We start from the raw sequence: 25,631 nt of genomic DNA, 5'->3' as shown, positions 1-25,631 counted from the left end.
TAAGCATGTGACCCGTTTCTGCTCCACCCCTCAAAGAATCGAGAATCAATAAGAACCAGAATCGAAAGGAAGAATTGGAACTGTTGAAATCAAAACGATGCCCAGCCCTAATGATAAGTAAGGAGCTGTAGCTAATCATGCAGAATGGCCACTTTCAGAGTTTAAACTCAGTTGCTGTCTTACACATCAGACCTGTAATACTTTCCTTCATGAAGGCTCTAATGTTCAGCATAAAGCTTTAGCAAATACCCCCTTCAACAATTAGTTCACACACAGAACAATAATCAATGGGTCTAAAGGTCGCGACGCAAAGGGAACATACGCAAGTTGATTTTTGGATTCATAATTATGTAAAGGGTTAACTGGATATCTATGGCCCTGAGAAATTTTACTGGGACTTTATTTTCATTTTGGCGCAAAACATGATCAATTGATTAATGGAGACAAAAATTGGCAGATTTATGGACTGCTTGTTGAGAGGGGATTCTTATATCACGCAGTAGGTGTACCTAATATACTGGCAACTGAGTATAATATGATTGGATTATTATTTTATGTAATATGTGGTAGCTGGTTGAAGTGGAGCTCATTTTAACAACTTTGATCTGTACTTAGACTGTACGGACCGGTCCTGCTGCAACACTGCATGATGCAGTGGTGGAATATAACTAAGTACATTTACTCAGGTACTGTACTTAAGTACAAATTTGAGATACTTGTACTTCACTTGAGTCTTTTCTTTTCATGCCACTTTCTACTTCTACTCCGCTACATTTCAGAGAGAAATATTATACTTTTTACTCCACTACATTCATCTGACAGCTTTAGTTATTAGTTACTTTACACATTAAGATTTTTGCACACTAAACCGATGTAGTTTATAAAATACGACATGTTATTATAAATTAAACTACTCAACAATATAACGGCCTACAAGTAGAGCTAGAGCGATTAGCTGATTAAATACTTGGTTGATTGACACAACTGTTTGGATCGTAAATGTGAGGACTTTTCTGCATTCAGAAGCCTAGTTTTAGTTCATTTTCCTGATGGTACTTACATACTTTTACTTAAGTAACATTTTCAATGCCGGACTTTTACTTGTAACGGAGTATTTTTACAGTGTGGTATTAGTACTTTTACTTAAGTAAACGATCTGAATACTTCTTCCACCGCTGGCATAGTGTGATTAGCCTAAGCACCATTAATGACAGCAATGAAGATACAGATATCTGAGCCTTGCTGACAGTATATAGAGGTGCTCCTCCTAAACAATAAGCCAGTCCAGCTGGTTTACGGGGCCACACTGTGCTCCGTGCACCTCCAGGCACACTCATCTGCCATCTTCTGCTCGATGGACCATCACAGCCACACAGAGCCGGCTCCATACTGCTTGCTCGGAGGCCCGAGCTAGTGAAGTGAAATCTAGTCCATGCTCAGCTAAAGTCCATATGCCTCCAGCCATTTGTCTCACTGTGTTGTCTTGTGTAGAGTGCACCCCACTGCTGTCCTAATCCCAGGATCTCCCCTACACTTTAGGACTCTAACCGGCACTGCTGAGTGCTCTCATATTGCTTTTGCCAAAAAGGAAGAAGGAAGCTGTTCTGCACCGCCTCAACCCCCTCCCAGACCTTGCTTTCACAAATTGTCTCTCCTCCTCTGTGAATATTCTCTTCTTCCCCCTTTTCTCCCTCTCTCTAATGGTTAGCCTACGTGCTGAACAGATCCCCTAAATATCTTACACAATGAAAACAGGGAATTACAATAGCCATCTCTACTTTGTTAATCTTCCCCTCTTTCTTTCGCCGCCCTCGAGTTATGAGCAGTCTTTCCGGTCCGCACAGAATGAACAGCGTTGTGTCTCAGTGCATTTCAGAAGCAAGTCATCTTGCTAGCTGTAGTGGTACAGTAGTTATGCAATGATCACTGTGCAATGCTACAGTGTGTAGCATGCTGTACCATACCATACTGTACTGGCTAAATCTAATCTTCCCTGCTGTGATGCCATCCAATTTGTGAAGTGCTTATTATTCAGTAACATGAAAAGCCTCATCCATCACAGCAGTGACAGCAGCTAGCTTCCAGCACACCCTGCTCTTTTATTATTATTCTTTTTTTTACTTCTACTTAGCCTTTTCTTCTCTATCGCTCCCTCTCTTTTTTTTCCTACCCAGCCTCTCCTTCTCTTATCTCTCCATCTCTTTATCCATCTTCCCCCTTAGTCCATCATATTTTCAGCACTGTCATCCCAAGCACTTTGCTGTAGAGTACTGTTGCTTTTCCTCTCCTCTATCTCTCCTGCCGTTGACCCCTCCATTCATGCATCCCCCCTCTCCCCACCCTCCACACACACCCCCCCACTTCCTTTTTCTAATTCCACCGCAGCCCAGTCAGAAACGACAGCAAAGTGACAGATTCATGCACGATCTACTGCCTGTAAATACTGCCAACTGAGAAAGAGCCACCGAGTGTGGCGGAAAGACGGTGCACCGCGCGCTCTCATTCAGTCATAATGACACAGTTATAAAGCGGCAAATATATGGTAATCCCAGCCAATGCGCTGCGGCGGTGACAATATAACTGTGGTTATAAAATGCATAATGATTATCTAAAGCGCAGGGGGCACCGCAATGACATCCAAATGTCAAGTGTGGCATAAACCCACAGGAAATGGATGGATTATTTTCTAGAAGCTCCCTTCTTACCATAATATGTCATAATCTGCTGCGAATGACTATGATCACAAAAAAAGAGTTGATGTGAGGCGATTTGCGAAGGGAGAAGATAATGATGAGATGGGGGGGTGAGACAAAGGTAGGCATTGATAAATCAACCTCCTCATGTACACTCACAGGTGCGCATCTTTCAAACAAAGGGACATGTTCACTATATAAGCCCGTAAAGGGCCTGTATATGTATATGTATGCAGGGTGATTTTCCAGGGAAGATGCGTGGGATTTCCCCCTTCCTGGTCCACATATCCCTGCCTCTGCTGAATTATTTGTATCCCCAGCGGGGACAAAATGCCGCCAAGTTCGAGCAGGGGTGTCGGACTGGAGGTGGAAATGGGACTACCCAGGGCCATATACACACACACACACACACACACACACACACACACACACACACACACACCTTGCTTCACCACTACAGAACATTTTCTCAAAGCTTCGTCTTCCCTTGCTCTGATTTAGCAGAGCTGTTGTAAGGGGGATTAAATCTACAGTCTTCTGTATACCAGACATTATGCAGTCAGCTCGCTAACTTTCTCTACTTCTTACTACAGTTATCACATTATCACTTGCAATCTTGAAACGGCCAATATTCCGGGGCTTCCGGTGTAGCCTGCGGATATCCGGGCTAATCCTTCGTCCTCCGTGCGCCGGTCATTGTTTACAGAACGATTACCAACCGGATCCAGGTCTAGACAACAGTTTGGCAAATCTCATTTAAAAAATAAGCTAATAAATGCTAATAAAAGCTGAATCATCATCAGACGATAGCTGATTCAGAGGTTCAGAGATTGCATTTTTGGCCAATGTGTTTCGCCTCTTTTTGCTGTCCACATGGACCGTTTACATGCATGCAACCAAAGCCCGCTCAAACGCCAGTGTTTCCTCTATGTAGATTTTGTAGTGGTGGCCCGCCATGGCAAAATTTCTGCCGCCACGGTATCAGAAATAAGGCAGGCGCACAACGTAGTGGCGGTTGCCTTTTAAATTATCCTGCCGACATAATGCACATAATGCATGTGGCTGCTGCCGCTCACATTGCAATTTAACAACAAGTAGAACTATTCAGAGGTTATTGGGCCCCTCCAGTTTAACTCCACATACTGTTGGGTTGATGTAGTTTACTGTCAAAACGTTCGCTTTCTTCCGAGTCGACCATTGTTCGGACAGACCTGCCCCCACTGCTAAAAAAAAAATCCTAAAGGAAACACTGAACGCCATTGGTCAATACTACTGGGACTGCAAATGGAAAACCAGAACGCCTAGGACAGATTCTGCATCCATATGCAGATATGTTTCTAGAAATTATATCACATGTGACCGCTGTTTTTTAGTTGTTGCTTTAAATAATGTTCCGTGAGGTTATTGAGAAATAATGTATGTGGAGTCTACTCTGATGCAAAGATGAGGGTGGTTTCTTCTGGGTTAAGCGTTAAGTTATGATAACTGGAGTAGTCACTTGCCATATTCTTTAAGTATGAACATTCTGTAGATGCTATCGTCCTTGGAATAAATGGGAAATCAGAAATTCTTCAGGGCATGGTATACAATTACAAATAAACCATTGCAGACTGAACAATTAGTGGCATCATATGGGATATTTTCCTCACAGCAGATAACCAGTAAATAAAGGCCATCTGATGGGAAACAATTATAGTCCGTATGGCGCTGCTGCTAACATCTGCCATTTTATGCCAGGTTGAGGTGCTCAGCGGGACACGGATGTTGTTATTGGGCCGGTCTGCCATTTTGGGAATGTGGGAGGTGGGCTGGGCCAATAACTGTTGCTGCGGGACCCACCGGGGACACCTGACACACTGGATTAGCTGGCTGGCCGCTCCTCTGACACTTTTTGTCTGCTCTCTATCCATCAAATGCGCACACACACACACACACACACACACACACACACACACACACACACACACACACCTGAGGACTACAAACATCACTTTGTGGGACATCAGGAGACGTGTTGCTTTTCCGATGAATGTGCCTGACCCGTGGCGACCACGTTTGCTGTCAACATCCTGTCTCTCCGAATCATCACCTTACAATGACTTCCTGTTTATAAACCCGCTGCTGGCGGGCCCAGACCGCAAGCCCTTCCTAATCTATGCCCTAATTATAGTGTTTACAAATATCTGTGTGCCAAAAAAAAAAAAAAAAAAAAAAAAAAAAAGAGAAAGATAACCTGTCACTTTCTTTTTTTGTGCGAGGTGACAGATTTACATTAGCTCTTGTATCCTGCTGGAGACTTTAACAGTTCTTAGGCCATGGTCTACGTGAGAAAAAAATCCCGCGTGTAGTCTCGCCTATGCCAGACCTTCCTCCACAGCGCTGCGGAGGAGGGTCTGGCTAGTCCACACAGCATTCCGGGATGGGAGAAAAACGTGCTCTGGTTTATTGGCATTTCTTTAAACCAATCACATCCGCCTTGGGCAGTGCTAAGCGTCGGACGGAGCAACGGCGCCTCTGCAAAATAGCCTCAGGAAGGAACTTGATTTGAAGGAGCAGTTAACCATAGTCCTCAGATATCCTCCGGAGGTTAGAACGCCAACACAAAAGGAAGCCCAAGGTAAAGGATATCCGGCCTAAATTAGTGAAATCCGGGGGAATTTCCGTCGGCTACGGAGCAATGCCGGAAGTGGAAGTTCTGGGATATTAGACTATAGACTCTGTATGCTCGCGGCATCAGACAGGGCTCAGAACTGCATTAGCATCCCTAGGAGACTGCCTGATGTGGGTCACATCAGTCCCTTTGGGGAGGGAGATTTCACAGGGAACTGCACTTCCTTGTTCTGTTCCAGGAACCAGCCAATGTTGGCACCTGTAACAATTCACAGAAGTTGGAGGTATCTTTCATCACAACTTGTTCTATTTTATTCTAAATCTAGCTACAGCGACATTTTAAGATCCAGTACTCCACTGGGACAGCATGGCGATGATGTTGCATAATTTAAGCATCTAGAAATTGGAGTAGGTTCTGAATGTGTCGTGAGTATGGAGTATTTTGTCCTGTTTAGAGATTTAGAAGAGGTTTAAATCTCCAATCTGGGTCACAGGAACTTGATTCAACAAGGGAGCTCCCCCTTTTCGACTTTCTCCTCTACAAAATATTACCTTACACACCTGCTGCTAAGTTAGGGAAGTTGCTACCCCCCCCTTCAATCCCTCACTCACTCATTCCCCTACATATTCCTCCGCCCTTTTGTGCCTCAGCCTCCATCCGAGGTTTTGCTTTCCTAATGTGTGACATCTCTGTTTCCCCGGGACGCCGCCCCCCCCCACCAGACTGTGACGACTGGAACCTTCAAAGCGTGCGCCGGAGCCTTCAAAGCGGGCGCCCCAAAAAAATTATTTTGAGTGCCATCTAGCGCACATAAATGAATCAAAGCTAGACTATTCTACACATCAACCGAGTAACCCACCCCATCCCTCCACCCTTCCCCCCTCTCTCCTTCATCCAGTTTCTCTCCACGGCCCCCATAACCTCGCACAAAACTTCAGACGGGCTCCCGGCAGACAGACACGAAACTCCGCAAACGACAACAAAAAGGAAAGCAATGTTTGACAAAGACAACAACCGCGGCAAAGGAGGGCGGAAGGGAAGAGGGATGAAAGGAATACGATATGGGGCCGTGCATTACATTATGGTTTCCTAATGAAACACAACATAGATGTGGAGGATAACATTCAGTTGCCGGTAGAGCTGTTAACAATTCCAAATCTGGCTGTGCAATTTATTGTCGTAGAAATAACGGCGATTAACAACAGAATTGTTTCTTTCGGTTACACTTTACTTGAAGGTATCTACATAAGTGTGACATGACATGAACGTGTCATAAACATTATAAACAAGACATAAACGTTTATGACATAACTATTCGGTCGGTTTTTGTCACGACAAGTTAGGGTTAGGATTAGGGTTCATGTGTTCATGACAGTGTCATGTCACTCTTATGTAGATACAGTCAAGTAAAATGTTACCACATGTATGTATTATTTTTTCAAACAAAGTCTTTAATAAAACTTGAAATGAATCCAGGGATACATCTTTTGGTTAGATTACTGTTATGTGACCCAGATAATGTAATGACCAGTGTTGGGAGTAAGGTGCTTTTAATTGAGTATTTTTATTTTCTCCTACTTACATAAATCTACTCCGCCACAATTCCGAGTCAAAGTAGGCCTATTGTACATTTGACTTCACTATTTATTTTATAGCTTTAGTTACTTTGCAGATTCAGATTGATAATACAAAATATTATGACTAATCTATGATGTATTAAAGTGGATAAAGATGAGACTTTATTGATCCTGTGGTGAAGTTCACAAGCTACCTGCCAAGTCAAACTTCCAAAGTTATTTTGGTGAAAGTATATCAAAAGGAACGCAAAAGTAGAGTAAAGCATTAAAAGTCAGAGACTTAAAATTGTAAATGTAACTAATTACTCTCAAATTTGAAAGTAACACAGTAAGTACACAGCCTATAAAGTAAACCACGCATCTTTGTTTTCTTTCTTTGTCTTGAATGAACATAAAATCGACAATCACCTTAGCTAATGTTAGTAATTAATTTGCAGTTAAATAAAGAAACAGCAATTACGCTAAAAAAATTGCGATTAGTGGCCGGGTTGGTTCAGTGGGTAGAGCAGGCGCACATATACATGGAGGTTTATGCCTCGACGCAGAGGTTAAGGGTTCGAGTCCGACCTGTGCCGATTTCCTGCATGTGTTCCCCCCTCTCTCTCCTCTTTCTCACTTAATTGTCCTGTCAATTAAGGCGGAAAAGCCCAAAATATAATCTTAAAAAAAACAAAAACATTATGTAATGTAGACCATTATGTAATAATTGTTACAGGCCTACTTGCCGGTGTTAACAGGCTGCTTATTTTCCGAGTGGTTGGTGCTATCGTTAGTGGAAGAAGGCTCCTCTTTGGAGCGTGTGCTGTTGCGAAAAGGGCTGCATTTCCATCATAATACCAAGTGGAGAGAGTGAACTGTCACAGGGCGCTTCCTCTCCTGACTATGATGCATGCCCCTCGGTCTGGCCTCGCCATGCTGACGGATGAACGAGAGAATACACTTCTCTCAATGCCAAAACAAAGCCTCGAAATATGGGATCACCGCTGTGACAGAGAATGTCACAGTCCCATTGCTGTATATGCCAACTGGAGTAAATATCACGGCCACATTAGCAGCCCCTCTTCCTGCTGTTTGAAACAATGGCGACTGACTTCAGGCGTGGGTGGAGATTACAAGTCGGAAAGCATCAATGTGGAATAAAAAAATAAATAAAAAAAATAAAAAGGTTTGCACATTTATGAATGTACCAGAACTTCTTTTCTTTGGACATGTGAATAATTAATGAATAATTACCAGCCAACAGTGGCTGGCAGCGGAGCCCGGCTCAGCCTGGTGTTTACCAAATGCAAACTCAGGATGGGAACACAAAATGTCTTCCTTTGAACAACCATGAACAAAAAGGGGAAACACAATGGAGAGAGACGCTGACTGAGAGCTTCTAAGCAACCAAAAATAGCCTCCTAATTCAGGCCATGATAGAATACTATGAATACGGTTAAACAACAAGTGAGGGAATAAATACACTCCCAGCAGTGACTCATTGGGCATCGTTTTAAGTCTGTATGTGTGTAAATGATGGTGCATCTGGAGCCGAGGCATGACTTCTAAACATACATGCACTTTCCCAGCGTCGAGTCTATTTTTTTCTTCTGTATCCAGCCCCAAAAACCATGCTTTTACCGACCCATGCCTAACTGCAGTGGCGGTTCTAGGGCGGGGCCAAGGGTGGCCAGTGCCCTCCGTAATATCAAGCCTCGACCCCCTTCTGGCCCCCCTAATTGTGACAAATATTTGTTATACTTTTTTTAACCCCACCTTTATCCCAAAAGCGAGGATATTATTCATGTGCAGTGATACATAAAATAAATCCCTGAATGAGCATTCTTGTGTCTATTGTTATATGTAAATCGTTAAGTCTTTTGTAGAACCAAACCTATGGAGGGTTGGTGGCATGTAACACACTTGTGCTTAATATAGTGTATATGGTACCTCTAAAATTGCATGTGGCCCCTCCATTTTAAAATGGTCTAGAGCCGCCACTGCCTGCCTGGCATGTTCGCATTCTGCTGGCCTCGATTCAATACTGGCTTTTTGCCGAACCAGGGGCTACAACGGTAGACTGACTGCGGAGAGCTGGACTCTCTTCGATGGGAGACTGCCTTGGGGAAAGGCTGCTTGGCTCTTCCTGTAGATCCTGTCTTAAGTACCCGAATAACGCAGGCATGCTCTAAATATGAATGTTGTGATAAATAAACCAGAGCACTAACAGAATGCTCTATAAAAAACAAATCACTTGTAGTGGCACATGGGAGTCAAAATTAATGAATACCATTTGTTTTCTGAAGCCCCGTCTTTCTCTCTCCAATGTGTTGCCCAGTTTATCTAAGAATTCAATACTGCAAAGGTTCAAATCTGACAGTGATATCTCCCTCCCTCCCTCCCTCGCCCCTCATCCTACCTGAGGGGAAACGTTCGATGACCGGCTGGTTGTCCACCTGTAGCGTGGCGTTGCCGCCGCTCCGTGTGAATCGCACCACGTGGTACTTGCCGTCGCTCACCATCACCGCGCTCTCCTCGATGATTATGTCGTCCGTTCCCACGTTGAAGATCACGCCGATCTTTCCCCGCTCCTATAGGCAGAGGACGACAGAGAACGTTATGAGAGGGAGGCACCAACATACTGAACACGCGCACTGTGGACACTTGATGTCCTTTGAACACTTGAATTTACTGAGAAACTGTGTGAATGTGGGTGTAACTGAAAAGTTGAACCTTTCTGGTCTTGTAGAAAGGTGTTCCGCTCTACTACAGCAAAAACATTTGACACAAACCCAAAACCAAATAGCAGGGAGGTAGGCTATATGGAACACTTTTTGTTGCTGATGTTCTATTTTATGTCTTAAACCATCAAGATACCCCGTTTAGAGTAGCCAGGTTCCAGATGGCATCCCATAAAGGGGATCCTACTAGCAAATCATTATGTCCGTGAATGTGAATGTATTACACAGAAGCAATCACATTGTAAACTAGTACTACACTGCGATGCAATTACACTGCAGTCATCAAGCCGTGCTAATACACACGAGGAGGTTGCTCCTTTGCTGTCCTGTCGCGGAAATCTAAATATATTTTCCTTGAGTCACCAAAAAGACCCTCACTGCCTGTGGTGTGATGATGCTGTGAGCATCAGATCTCACTGGTTAAAAAAACAAAACAAAAAAAAAAAAAAGAGTACTTGTTGAGGACTCAGGCACCTTTAGTATTCATCAACCTGGTGACCCCCCTCCCGTCTCCCATCTATTAGTGTTGACAGCCGCCCACTGCTTTGAGTTTATTACAGTCAACCGCCTACTCTACCCTCATCTCCTGCCATCTCTCTCCTCTCCTCTCTGTGGTTCCTGTCCTCGGTCCCAGGAAAGGTCAAAGTCATTTACAGAGTTACAGTCTGCCAGAGAGGCACAGAACAACGCTGAGAGAGAGAGAGAGAGAGAGAGAGGGGGAGAGAAACAGACAGAGTACATAGCAGACAGCAACCATTACAGACTAATTCTCTGTCTGGCAGTAAATCTGCTGTCGCAGTTTTGCTCTGCACTGCCGCGATCCAGAGCAGTGACTGGGCGGGGGGGGTCACGTTTGCACACCTTCTATCCTATCGGCCAACCCCAGCGGCACCTTCATTGATTCCATTATCTCATTAGCTATGTGCATTTATTTCGCCACCTCCCGTACGCCCCGAGATTATTCAGAGGTGAACGCGCGGCTTTGGCTCCCAGCGGTCCTCCATTATTCATGGCTGATTAAGTATTTAAAAAAGGAAAATAAAACATCCCAATGTTAACAGAACTTGAAAATGGCAAGTTAATTGAGTAAATAAGTGCAGAGGTTGTACAGTAAGTTAATGAGCGGTATAATCGCAGCCAAATTTATGAGCATCCGAACCACTCTTTGGTGCTGTGTAAAAGTGGTTACAGTATGCAGGCAAGGCCACAGTACAGTCTGGCCATGCACTGATGACAACCTCCATTAGGGTATTAATTGAGCATGCTCAAATGGCGGCGCGAGTGCAAGCGCTGGTGGCCATGATTAATGGCGTAGAGAGATCAGTTGAATATAAAACACAGTTGAACAGTCAGAATAAACGAGAAGAATCAATGCGGAAGCAGGAAACGGACTGTCCTACGTGAACTAAGCTAGACCAGGATGAGTTGCTCCGAGTGGAGCTTGATGGACTGCTTGGCAGACGATCTCATTTCTCAAAGAACGTCTCAAATGGCAAAGTGCTTCCAGCTTATTAGGCACTTAATCAATTCATTCATGTTACGGACTGACCCTTGGAGTCTTTTGGCCTTCTCTTCCCCATGCATGCCCAAATCCAATATTGATTCTAAGACACGAGTATGAATATTGCCAGAGTTATTAGTGAGGCGCACGTGAATGAAAATTGAACCATTGATACCTTTGAGATACTGCAGCAAAGAAGAAAGAGTGGAGAAGGAAGACAAATGCCAGGATCATCTCCATTACGGCCCACGCACTAGGATGCTTAGAATAATCATAACACCTTTGCCTGGAGAATTAATTCAATTTGCCAGAGCAAAGCAGAATGAATCCATGCTAATATGACTGAAAAGCAAGGTGTGGTGGGGGGAAGAGTGAATTTGAGTGATATTTACAGAGAGATTAGCATTTGTGTTCCGCAACATTAGGGTTCTTCCCCGTGCTGAGGGAATGAATCGAGCCCATTACGGCGGGAAGCCGCTGGGAACCAGTGCTTTTCAAAAAATGATTTTAGTGTAGCGGTAATGACATTTTAATGGCCATTTCCCTTAAGCGAACATATCTCTGGAAACAGAAGGAACCAAAAAAAAAAAAAACTCTTTGAATGACTAGGAGCAGTCAAGCCTGCAACATTGAAATTAAGGGACTGGTAGGTAACTGACAATAAGCTCTGGCTGCTCTTTAAACACCACATCTCCTAAGCTACTGCTTAGCAGCCCTTAATCTGCTTCAGCTGTCGGCTAATGTCAGGAGAAAGAATGTTACATTTTGCTCTTTTATCCCGAGGTTTGCTCATCATACTTTTCTTTCTGTGGGTCAATCAGTGGCGTAGGTAGGGGGTCCACTGTGGGCTGGAGGGAACGAGCTCTGCCTTATGATACGTGATATGAAACATTTCAATTAAATACGATTACACCTCAAGTGCCTGAGGAAGACAGCATCTCTTTTAGTTCCTAAGCTCAATTAAACAACCGAAGATCCTCCATGTTAGGGGTAGGGATGCAACGATTACAGATTTTGTTGGTACGATTATAGTCTCAAAAATAATCACGGTTTCACGATTATCACGATTATTAGCCATAATTTCACTGCTAATGTATGAAATTACATGAACACTCTAGATTTGAATGTGTTATTTATTGCAGCCTTTTGAAACAGAAATAACACAGTGGCAGTTTTGAATGTTTTGAAAATGATTACATGATCAATCATCAACCTTTTTATTTAAAGACTAGTGTGAATGAGTCACACCACAAACAAAGGCCAAGTTGGCAACAACAGTGCTGTCCTTCTTAGGAAGAAGTTGGCCCTTTTTGGGTGTTTCTAAAAGTTGGAGGAGCTGCTAGACAAGATGCACCTGTCCAGGGCCTGAAGTTAACTTTTTTGACCACCAGCCAGTTTGTTTTGCCTCATAAAGGTGAAAAACAGGACTTGCTGTGTCTCTATGATCCCATCCTGTCCTATTCATGGTAGCCTACTACTGATAATTCTGCATAGGGATTCACATAGACAGTGAAAGTTGCAAAAAGTTAAAAAAAATGTTGTATAGTTCTTTAAAAATAAAAAGGAAACTTGTTTTGGGGCGAATAATAATTATTACTATCAATGAATTACTCTGGCTGAGACTTGCTGGGAACCTTACCAAAAAGGCTCAGGATGCTGCAAATGTTGGTATAATATGAAAATGGCTGGTGGATTTAAGACAAAAAATAATAATTTATTTAATTAATCAAATATGAACATATCCGTTACTGTCAGTGGTTTGTTGAGCTTGACATTGTTAGTTAATTTCCTCCTGGCCTGGGACACACGGACACACACACACACACACACACTCACTCCTGGGCTGGGACACACATTCATACGGTGTGATAAAGTACTTATTGGACTTTAACTTATCATTGTACTTACAATAACGAGCGTAGCTGTCCTCAATTTAAACGTTAAGTGGTCATCAGTGACCTGTACGAACATAATTCTATCGTCAGCTCGCTCACTGTAGCTAAATGCAAACGTCGGCTTCTGACTCGTTAACGTTAGCTGTTAACGCTAACGTTAGCTGTTAATGCTAACGTTACATTAAACATGCTAACGTTAGCTAACTGGTCACGTTAACAAGCTAACAAACACTTTAAGGATAATTCCGGTCGATTTCAACACGTAGCTATGTTGTTTGTTGTCACGTAGTGCTGTCAGTAGCGACGAAAACAATCGGTGTTGCCTACACCGAGTTATGCTACTGCTAGCTTTCGCACTCAGGCGGCTGAAACGGGCCAGGTTTTAAACGTGCTTTTAGCCTCTTAACATGTTCGAGATGTCATTGCAAGTGCCTACTCATGTGAGCTGATTCCTTCCGAGTGAAAACAGTGAATATGGCTGCAGTAGATGTGAAAGAAATGCATAAAAGTTGTGCTAATTCGTACCTCTGTTTATTGACCCGTTTATTTGGTCTTCTAAACGTTATTCCATCATTATGACAGTATAGGCGTGTGCAGAAAAGTAAACTTTTAAGACAACATTAAATGGCGTGGTATACGGCGGTTCTAACGTTAAATTGCTCATATTATGCTTTTTGGCTTTTTCCATTTCCTTTAAACAGTTCTATTGTAGTCCAACCTTTACTTCCGTGACGAACGTGCGTATAACACGTTATAATGCTCACCTAGCTGCTAGCGTGACACGCCCTCATACTCTGCTTCTGACTGGCTAGTAGTCCTTACCTAGGTACTGTCAGGGCACGCCCTCATACTCTGCTTCTGACTGGCTAGTAGTCCTTACTTAGGTACTGCGCATGTGTGACTCCCAACAAAGATGGAACAGAAGTGAGATGTCTCACTCTGTAGCTAAAACAGAGAGCTCAACACACAGGGTGAAAAGAGGAGCTGCAGCAATGTGCGGTACAACAAAAATATGGTGTTTTTTGAAAAATTAAACCATGTAAACCTATTCTGGCTCAACAATTATGAACCTGAAAATGAGCATAATATGAGCACTATGAGAAAAACTCTCTTAGCCTCCTAAATAAGATTCTAATATCCTGAGCATAAACTTGCTGTCCTTGTCAAATATCTCAGATTTTGGTACAACAACAATGCATCATCAGCTTCTCACAGCTAAGCTGCCAGGAAAAAAAAAAAAAAAAAAGTTTGTGTAATCCTCTCATTAGTCTCTCCTTTCCTGTTTCTCAAAGACAAAGACAAATTGGCTTTGGAATTCCGTGCAGCGGGCGGCGCACGAGAAGGAGCAGCGCAGGGAATCCGTAAAGCGTTCAGAAAATATTTCAACATGACCTTGCAAGCATGCGAGAGCGCGTCGAGCTAAGCGCCGTTGGTCGAGAGCCGAATTGGAATGAGGCGGCGCCAAAATGAGGCTGCAGTTGTCTGTATCGGTGTTATCAGGCAGTCTCAGAGAGCTCTTGCTGATCGCACCGAGCAGGAGAGGAAGAGGGGAGCGCAGGAGGAGGAGGATGAGGAGAAGCAAAGGGGCCGATGTGATAAAAGGACAGAGGGAAACCTTGATGATCCTCCGGGGCCTCACGGTGCTTTGAGATCAAAGCTCCTTTTGAAGATGTCAAGATCTCGCTCTCTCTTCGCTGTGCACACTGCTAGTCAATTAAGAGGGGGGGGGGAAATAGTCAACCGGGAAAATGCATTTTTCTTTTTTTTAAGGATTTTAATTCTTGGTTTCATTTCTTCACAGACAGCTCAATAGTAATTCTTCTCTAGCACCCCTCCAGCTCCACGTCTTATTCTTCTTGATCTATTTGCATTTCCTCAATTTCTGTCTGCATTTCCCTCTCAGATCTGATACACGAGCGCCAAACAGGCGGATTAGAAAGAGAAAACAACAGAGGAACAACAAAGAATCAACCGCTGGATTGACTGGAGGGGGGGAATCAGCAACACTGACAGATACAGCTGTATAAATCAGTCAAGGTACTTTGCATTTTCGCTGCATCGACGCACCTCAACAAGCGGCCCAGAAATGTGGTTGACCGGTTCGGGGAATTTGCTGACGCCTATGATTCGGTTTGACAGATTTCAAATTAATAGCCCCTCGGGTGGTGGAAATGCAAACTATTCATCAGCCTCCTTCTCATTTCCCCAATCATGATCTATCACAGCCTGTATCTGCTTGAGCCTAACTTGACATACTAGTGTAAGAATGCCCAGCTGCAGTATTTATTAGCTTATGAATCAGCCAGTGGAGCGGCATGGACAGAGAAATGACTGATAAATAGAATTTTACTGGATGCCCAACGAAAAGCAATCAATCCCCCCCTCCCTCCCCACACACACACATCTGACACTTCCACGTGGTGTAAGCCAGCTAAATATTTCATAGTGTTACAGCATGAATTTTATATGCCTGCTCTAATGCTACTCTTTATGTGCGATTTGCAGATTAATATTGGTGAAGATGTTTCTACCCCACAGGCTTCTGCAACTGAGCCCGATATACCATCATAATATGGTATCTCTGCATCTCCGTTCGGAGGGTAATTCGGGCTCTATACGGCTAATCAGCTTGTCGACATGTATGCGTGATGCCCGCGAGGAGAGATTGGCTGTGGCATCTGCTACAACGGGAACAGTATAGCAGGGCTAATCTTCCACTCTGAAACTGCAGCGTTATGTAAGGAGAAATAGGCTGTTGCGTAACGCGCAGACTCCTCACTGGCTAAATTACCCCCACTGTCCGTTCACCTCCCGTCTTCAGAGCGTGTGAGACAGAAAGAGGACAAAAGACTAATGGCCACAAGTCATTTTGGATCTGGAACACTGTTATCTGGTGCTCAGATTTCATGCCTTCCTCTCTCAACGTTCACCTCAAATGACACAGGGCTCATACGTTACTGCATGTGTGTTGTTTCGATTTTGGGTGAGAGGGAGAAAAAGAGGAAGGCGGCGACAAAACAGCGTGCAGAGAGAATACACTTGGCTTCATTTTCCCACACCTTCTCTCGGTTTCTGCCCAGCCAACTCATTTGTATGTGTTTGCCACGATCTTCAGCATTCACCTTGAGAAAGTTACCCCCCCCCACACACCATCTTCTCATCTTTATAGCACTTTATCTCCCTTTCCTTCCCCTCAACTCTCTCCTTTCTTTGCGACGGTAGTCACAGTTCTTCTTTCCTGCTCTGAGAACGGCCGCTCTGACGTGGAATCGAATCTCGCTGAAAAATTGATGGGTTACACAGATGTTGTGCTGTGTGTGTGTGTGCGTGTGTGTGTGTGTGTGTGTGTATGTATATGTGCGTGTGCTTCTGAATCTCCCATGAGAGCATGACTCACACTGGGTTCGCCCATTTGTCTCGGAGTACACGCTTGGCAGCGAGCCAAAATACTGCAGAGGGAAGCAGCTAAAGATGGAGAGCATGGGGAAATATAAATCAGCCAAAACATCATCCTCTATAATCCTGATTATGTTGTCACCTAGCACCAAAACTTCTCATTTACTCAATGTCAGCGTCCAATCTCATGACAAAAACACGAATATACACATCCATACATAAGAGCCTGATTCCATTATGATCTGCACCACTGAGACTGCTGATGGATGGGGTCCTTCAGCACAATGACCATCAGACCTGTAGGTTTGAGTCCCGCCTGACACACACATACACACACACACACACACACACACACACACACACACACACACACACACACACAAGCGTCCTTGAATGAGGTTACGCTGAGCAACCATGGCCTTGTTTACAAAGCTGCAGAGAGCTGTTGGATACATACATGCACTTAAACACACACACACACATTCTCTCTCTCTCTCACACACACACACACACACACACACACACACACAGGGGATTTGTGTATAGTGGCTGGGATCCAACAGATGGCGCAAAGCTTGAAGTGGGGTGTTGCTGCTTTGTGTCTGATGAACAATTGATACCACGTCTACTGTTGGCATTTGTGTGTACAAATTAAATGTTTGAATGTTCATATGTTCATCGAGATGAACGCTACATGAAAGCATCACACAGATTAGCTGTGAGCGAATATCCCCCGAGTGCAGCCGTTCCATTAAAATTAATTGATTTCGGTACGAAAATTTGCTTAAACCTGCATTAATTGCATGTTTGGCCACTTGGGTGCAGGAAGCTTTCAACACAACATTTACATAATGTATTACCATCTGAGGTTGAGAACGCCTACATGTTAGGAAACAGTTGCCTATTTGCACATCCAGCAGACAAGGATTGTGTTCTTGGTCACCTGACAACTTTATTCCAATAGTCACCCTTGTTTTTGCTCTGTTTTGGTTCCCACTAATTCCTGAAGGAAATTTCTGTTTTATGGCTACTAAATGCTTCACTAGCTAGTTGCCAACTTTGTCTATCAGCTGTTTGGAAGTGACCAAACAGTGTACAAGTTGTTTATCAGAACTGCCTGCCAAAACAATGAGCTAAACGATGCTAAAAGGCTCCATAGAACTTAACTGCAGAGTTAGGTGAATATTTTCTTGTGGGTTCATCAGTATAGGCAACATCTTTCACATTACATAGTCATTAGATCCATTGTTCATATGAAAACGGAGAGCTGCTTTAAAGGGTTCCATATTTTGCTGCTCATGTTCAGATTAATAATTGTTTTGTTGGTTTTCTACTAGAACATGTTTACATGCTAGTCACCCTCTGTCTGAAATGCTCCGTTTTAGCACCTGTCTCTTTAAGCCTCCCTCCTGAAAAACTGCAGTCTGCTGTTCTGGGTCTCCCGCATCTGCGCTCAGCGTCTCTGCATGGTCATTGCAGCCGGGGAAAGACTAACAGCACCGTAGCGGCTCTTTCTACCTACATGAAGTATAGTTGTGACATCACAACAGGCCAAAAGTCCTGACGGCTCGTTTAAAGGCACAGTTTCTGAATAAAGGCTGTGTGCATTTCTCTGTAGATTGAGTGTTTTGATACTTTCACAGAATTTATATAGCACCTCGACCTGCTTTATAATAAAAACAGACAAACATGTAAATCTAATTTTTCTACATATGGGACCTTTAAGAAAGTGTTTTCCCTGCCTTATCATAGGAAAAATGCATAAAAGAGAGTGGTGATATTGAGGCACTGAAATAGAACGATCATTTACATCTCTGACTTTCCTCCTGCCCAGAGATGTGTTCAGACAGATTCAATTTGTCAAGATGCACAAGAGAAACCGGAACATTTCCAAGAGCAAGGATGTGTCATGTCAAAGGCCTCTTCCAATCACGAACCAGAGATGGATGAAGGTTGGAGGAGATGAAAGAGAGAGGAAGAATAGGCAGAATAGACAAAGCATGCAAGCATGAGGAATAACAGAGAAGTAGCAATCCAATGATATGACGTAAGAAACAGTAAGTGGAGGTAAACAAAAGCAGAATGGGTGGTAAAAAAAAAAGGGTAGGGAGGTACGAGGCCGGATAAAGCATCCACCCACTCTTCTTCCCCTTTACCAAAAGCCCTAGTAGGCCCAGACACTGTTAGATATTTGTCAGTTTGGGTGACTTAATATGGGACAAAGAGGCTTATAAGACCACTAAAGTTCCCATCCACGTCACTGTATCCTTTTCAGCTCTTTTTTTTTTTTTTTGGTTATGAATCATCCTTTGCTTTCACCAGCTCCACATAATCAATCAATTCACTAAACAATAAGATAAGCAATAATCCCTGCATCTGCCAACAAACCTAATTATACAGACTACATTTCTAGTGACAAAGTGGAGCAATAACCGATGACTGAATGATCAGTCATGATTATCAGTGTCATAAAAGTATATGAAACTATCAGATATAGTGTTTCCTTATGTTACCTTCGCCAAGGGTTCGGATTGTTTGTCTGTCTGTCTGTTAGCAGGATAAAGGAAAAACTACTGGCCTAATGTTTATGAAACTTGGTGGAAAGGAGTAGCACAGATCGAGATAGAACCCACTCAATGTTGGAGCAGATCCAGATCATTTTCCAATCAATTTACATTGGTTAGCAATGTGAGATAGGGCATTTGGCTTTGGCCGAGGTCTGCGCTCTCTGGCTGCCCTTCTAGTTTTGCTAGACCTACTGTCTTAGCAATACATACTAATAAAGTGGAACCATCCTGGCAATTCAGTCTTTGCTGCCTATTACAACAATACAAGCCTCAAAATCAATTTTTGACTTTCTTCAGCAGGGAATGGCTACTGTCCTCCATTCTTTTTCTTCTCCCATTTTGGCTTTTACCTTTCCTTTTTCTCCATTTTCTAATCTGCCTGCCCTCATCAACAGCTCTTTCACTCCCCAGAGGTTCATTACTGTGTTGACTGGAGTTGCTAACATGGGTTTGGCAGACTCCAATTGATCCACGTGCTCTCGGGAGTGATCTGAGAGAACGAGTCGAGAACTGAGGCTGACGGAGAAAGGTAAATCAACTCAAAAACAAAAGAGGTTTGTAGATCATTCCTGCCTGGCAGGATAAATCTAGTCAGCAAACTGTGAAATGAGATAGCTGAGTCCTTGGCTACTGTGCTTAATCTGTCTTTTGTTTAGTAGCTTTGTACAATAATAATCCTTTCTGACATTGTATGGGTTAATTCTGTGGCACAGTGTTCATCTTTGTTAGACTGGGTAAACCCCGCTCAATCTGCCGGCGATTTGATTTCGCCCCGCAGCTCAGGCTGGAAAACTTTATCTAACCTGCTTCCGTTACAAATTTTGCTATTGGCGGGTTTAACACGACGACGATAGAGAAGCGACCAAGCAGCTTTTTGTTTACATTCAACAAGTCGGCCACCGAAGCGCAGCAAACCGTTGATGCCGCTGTCGCTGCTACGTCACCCAGATCGTTGCTCTGATTGGTTGAAAGACTATCCAATTGCGTACAGAGTCATTTGAAGTATACCCGTTTATCACACCTCTTGTGCAGTAGAAAAATACAGAGCAGACTCTCCAGACCAATGTTCAATCTTAAAAGATTGAGCTTGGTCTGGTGATAGCCAGACTACATTTTTGTCAGCAAAAAAAATTATTTATGAATGCATGAATAAATTGTCATCACCGTGAGGTTTTTCTAAATTGACACCTTGATAAAAAATGTTTTTTAAAAAAGGGTTCATATTTTGGAGTCACAGATGGAATGAAACACTAACGTGCCACTAAATTCTTAAGATGGTCTTCAAGTACTTTCTTAATCATTGAATGCTGACTTCAAAATAATATTTTATTCCAACATTATATATTGCATGTTAATGTTATTAGATTTGTGACCAAAACAAAGGTCCATACACGCCCTGTAGGCAAACCACTGTAGAGCCATGAAAAAACCTACCCGAAACCAATGTGCAGAAATGAATGAAATAAAAAAAAAAAACAAGAGACCTGCTCCGAAAGTGACCCAGGAACAGTCAGAGCGGGACTGAAATAGACCAGAGGATAATTAGATCTGATCCACAATGACCCAGACCGACCAAAAACAGAGAGAGGACTAATTAACTGGCATGTTGAAAAGGAAAAGCAAAAACCCCCACATTTTTCTTCTGCGATGATTACGCCGCACCGTGTGGAAGAATTTCTTCAAAAGAGATAACCTAGTCGCCGGTGTGATGAATCAAGTCTTTACTTCATGCCGCATGGAGAGAAGATCTCTGATGTTCTCTCCTGACTTTCAGAACGTCTCGTCTTAAATGTCATCAAGTGAGACAAAGGAACGAATGCTGACTGCATGACCCAATGTTTGATTCGGTCTGGCATTTTACAACTTGGACTTTCGGAGTCCATCCTGAGATCACAAGTCATGTTAATGTACTTCACAATAACCTTTGATGTGTCGTTACTGTCCCCACCCCCCCCCGGTGTTAGCCCTTAACCATCTCTTGGGAAAACATGACCCTTTAATCATATGAAACTTTGATCTCTTTTGTCTCTCGGTTGACTGTTAACACACATCTGACAAACCTCAGACTTCACCAGAATGAATACATTAAGCACTTAATAATCTACAATCTAAAAATGTTCATTTCCCACAACCGCCTGATCAGTGCCGGTCCACCCAAGTGACACATTAACGCACAGACCTGAGACCCGTTGCAATAAAGGAGGACCTTAGTCAACGTGATTAGACTCCGTATCATTTGCATTCAACCTAGTCCATATCCACAATGTTCCACTTCTCGGGATTGTTCAGCTGCTGTTAGAAATTCCGCTGGATGTCTTTCATTTCGACCGGATGTCCGTCACCTTCCACTTTCTTTGTGTTGGCATTCTAACCTGACTGAAATGACTTTTTCATCTGCAGTTTGCACATACAATTTTTCATGTATACACACAGAAAAAGCAGAAACATGAGTTTTACTACACTTTGTGTGTAGCTATGGGCAAGACATGTATTACCGTTTGTTTTAGTGCGTGTGTTCTGGAGCGGCCTGTCCCTCTCTGTTGAGGAGAAGTGAGGCAGGCAGCTGGCCGAAATGAAAAGGAATGACTGTGACCTTCGGACAAAATCAAGAGCAAAGTGTTTTCTGTCTCTATTGTTTTTCTCGGCTCCTCTCCACTCTCCGTCCTTGCAACCTCATTTTCCTGCCCCACCGCTCCATCGCTCTCTCTCTCTTCAGAACTGCAGAACAGAGCCGCAAAGACAAAATGAGAGCATGAATCGGTTTGCTTTTTTTTACATTTATTTCTCTACCTCTCTGTCCTCCTCTGCAGTTCCAAACCTCGGTCGACTGAAAACAGCAATGGTACAGTACAGTATGTGCTTCTGATAGACTTAACCGGTGCACTTTTGCTGGCATGCTAGAGAAAAAGCCGTCTGACAGTAAGAAAATAAGGGCCCGCTGTGCTTCCATCAAAAGATCTGACAGAGACACGTACAATAGCATTCAGCAGTATGAAAGAGCGACACCTAAGTACGCTAGGGCAGTAAACACAGTGTCACGTCTGATCTGGAACACAGACTGTCGGATGATCGCCCAGCGTGCCCTCTTTCTAACTCCTAGTTTCTCTTACTCTCTTTATCCCCCTCTATCATTTGGTCTTCCTTTCTCCCTCTCCCTGTTCTCTTTTTTTTTGCCGTTTAGTCTCTGCGGGCAGGGTGTGAGGTTGAAGCCCAGTAGAGAAGAACGGCTGCCGAGCACACTGGCTAATATTTGCCCTGCGCTAAACTGAGCAAACACGGATAAAGCGAACACAATCCCTTTCTCTGTCCCTGGCCATCCGCCTTGTTGTCCTTTCATTCCCTTCCTGTCTACCCTGCGCTGCCGTAGAGCTGACTGCTGGTTAACCACTGGGCACATGGTGCTTCCAAGCAAATCACTGGCCGAGGGATAAATCCGATACCATAATCTGTTTCTGGTGCGTGTCTTTCTACATCAGTGTTTGCATGTTATTATCGACACCTGTGCAATCCAATCAAACAGGCTGGTACTAAAGCATACATTCGTAAAGCTTATAATGTTCACTTCTAGGTACGTTTCCAGCAGGATTTTTGGGATCATGTTCATATTGGACTACTGTTCACCTCACGAATCACATCGTTTCTGCCATTCAGGAAGAATTGTGTTCTTTACGTAGCGAGACAGAAAGTAAGACTGTGTGTATGGGCGTGTAAGCATGTCTGACTGGATAAAGGAGACTGGAGAGCGCTAATTCAAGTTTGCTTTGGTATTAATCGGGACCTTCCTCCTAATCTTAACCAATTATTTTAAAGGTGCCATGGCATGAAAATTTCACTTGATGAGGTTTTTTAACATTAATATGAGTTCCTCTAGCCTGCCTATGGTCCCCCAGTGGCTAGAAATGGTGATAGGTGTAAACCGAGCCTTTGAGAAAATGAAAGCTCAGATGGACCAATCTGGAACCTTCCCTTTATGACGTCATAAGGGGAAAGGTTACCTCCCCTTTCTCTGCTTTGCCCAAAGCCCGCAGCTGCCCAGAGAATTTGGCCCGCCCATAAGGAAATAGAGCTACAACCGTGGTCGCAAGCTGGTCAAGGCCACACCCCCACCCTCCACCTTGCCCCCCCCTCCTCAATAGCATTTAAAGCTACAGACACAGAAATGGCACATCCTAAGGAAAGCTCATTGTGGGACTGGCTCTAGTGGCTGTAATTCTGCACCAAGGCTGAATTTCGGAAAAGAGACTTCAGATACAGTATTAGGGGACCACTAAGGCCTATATAAAAGAGACTTCAGATACAGTATTAGGGGACCACTAAAGCCTATATAAATGAGACTTCAGATACAGTATTAGGGGACCACTAAGGCCTATATAAAAGAGACTTCAGATACAGTATTAGGGGACCACTAAAGCCTATATAAAAGAGACTTCAGATACAGTATTAGGGGACCACTAAAGTCTATATAAAAGAGACTTCAGATACAGTATTAGGGGACCACTAAGGCCTATATAAAAGCATCCAAAAAGCAGCATGTCACAGGACCTTTAAGTGGCATAACCATAACCACACTTTATTTGCCATAGCCATGATCTTTATCCGTAATCAAACCATAGTTTCCGTGAGCAAATATTATAGGAAGAGAAAAACAAAAACGGCCAGCAGTGTTGTAGTACTCAATAGACCACTCCATAGACCACTCCATAGACCACTCCATAGACCACTTCTTGAAGATCTCGGTCTCGGAATCGACCACATTTTTACTTGGTCTGGTCTCAGTCTCAGATAAAGAGGACTCTGGATTGAAGACCAGTTAAGACCACAACTGCCTTTTGATTCTTTTATCAAGGCATTTCTCATGCTACACTTACAGCAATAAAAGAGGTGAATGAAGAAGACTCTAAATTAGTTTTTTTATGGAAACGTTAATCTTTCAGATCAATTTGAGGAGGGCCTATGGTTAGCATTCTCCACACGTTATCGTGGCATGACTTGGTCTCGGTTTAGGTGGTCTTGACTACAACACCGACGGTTAGCATTGGACATAAACAAACAAAAAAAACTTGTCTTTCAACGGAATTCAAAGTTTGCAGAATGGTCCAATATCAACACTTTTCTTGTGTGCACAAACAGTTTCAATTTGCAAAGAAAAATACATTTTTTGCAAAAAGTTTTTCATGCTTTGCTGAGATGAAAAAAAAACAGATATGATCAAGGCTGAGGGAAATCGATTTTTTCGAACCTGGACTCTTTGTCATTCATGACATGCTGCCTCAATGTTTAAAACCAGAGAGACCAGAAAATAAAGCAGATGTACATAAGCAGTGTAGATCCTAGGCGGGAAGCAGAAATACATTTAACTACTGTGTCATCATCATTGATTCATTTGGTGTGTGTGTGTGCAGTGTTGTAAATACAGTAAGTACAAATACTTTGTTACTCTACTATGTAGAGTGCATGTTCACGTATCTGTACTTTACCTCATTATTTACAGTCTATTTCTGGAAACTTTTACTTTTACTATAGAGGGAGGAGAGCGATGCACGTTTTTTAACTGGAAATACAGTCACTATTTTGAGTTTGTGTCAGCTAAAGATGGCAATATTAAGGTTCACTGTACACTCTGTGCCAGTGGCGACAAAGTGCTATCTTGCTACAAAAACACTAGGTCCCCCACCACCCAAACAACACAAGCTGGACTGGACTATAGTTGAAGAAGTTGGTCGGGCTGTATGTTGTAGAGGAAATGCTGCTCTTAAACACGGTTGACTCGCCCTCGTTTCATGCCATAATGAACAAGATCCCTGCTACTAATCAGTAATCAAAGTAACTGTAACATTTTTGGAGCCAGAAGAGCCCCAACAACCAGAACCAAAAATAGGCTACAAAGCAGCTTCAACCCTCCTTCAACCCAACATGAGTTCGACACCCCAAATCGATTCAAAACACACCTTTCACTCTGTGTGAATCCTATTTGTGCAATTGATTTGCTTGAAAATACCATGCGCTGCACACAAACATCCATTTTCTTTCTCTCTTTTCTTTCCTTTGAGGTTTTTTTTTGGTAAAATTGTACAAGTCTGGTCTGTGATCGCGCTTGCATAGTTCAACAGTTCACAGAAGTCACCTTCTCTCAGTCCGAATGATCCAAATGACTGCCAATCTCACACGAGAGGCGACATCCAGGTGAAAGCGCTGTCCTACATTCGGACATTTAGAAGCATGACACCGCAACACTGCCAAACGGTTCTAAAACCCATCGTCTGAACATTTAGGTAAAGACTTTGAGATTCCCACCTACAAGGGAATAGTTCCGAGTTTTTGAAGTGGGAACGTACGAGGAACTTATCCATAGTCAGCAGTGGTGGAATGTAACTAAGTACATTTAAGTACTGTACTTAAGTACAAATGTTGAGCTCCTTGTACTTTACTCAAGTCTTTTCTTTTCATGCCACTTTCTACTTCTACTTCTCCGCTACATTTCAGAGAGAAATATTGTACTTTTTACTCCACTACATTCATCTGTTACAGCTTTAGTTACTAGTTACTTTACACATTAAGATTTGCAGTTTATAAAATCTGATGTTTTATTATAAATTAAACAAGTCAAAAATATAATGGCCTACAAGTCCAGCGGAAATTATTAGAACACAGAACTGTTTGGATCATTTCCA

The 25,631-nt window shown here is 43.1% G+C and overlaps 1 protein-coding gene across 2 annotated transcripts in view; it reads right to left on the bottom strand.

Moving 5' to 3' along the window:
- The window catches only part of nrxn2b (neurexin 2b), a 760,536-nt gene that overhangs the window by 47,036 nt on the left and 687,869 nt on the right, over nt 1-25,631 (bottom strand). For both annotated transcript variants that reach the window (XM_028564156.1, XM_028564158.1), the window contains one exon: nt 9,280-9,451. In XM_028564156.1, the coding sequence (XP_028419957.1) occupies nt 9,280-9,451 (172 nt within the window). The remainder of the gene's footprint in view (nt 1-9,279; nt 9,452-25,631) is intronic.

This window comes from Perca flavescens, chromosome 19, assembly GCF_004354835.1.
Source record: "Perca flavescens isolate YP-PL-M2 chromosome 19, PFLA_1.0, whole genome shotgun sequence".
NCBI lineage: Eukaryota > Metazoa > Chordata > Actinopteri > Perciformes > Percidae > Perca > Perca flavescens.
This window is presented reverse-complemented; position numbering and strand designations above follow the sequence as displayed.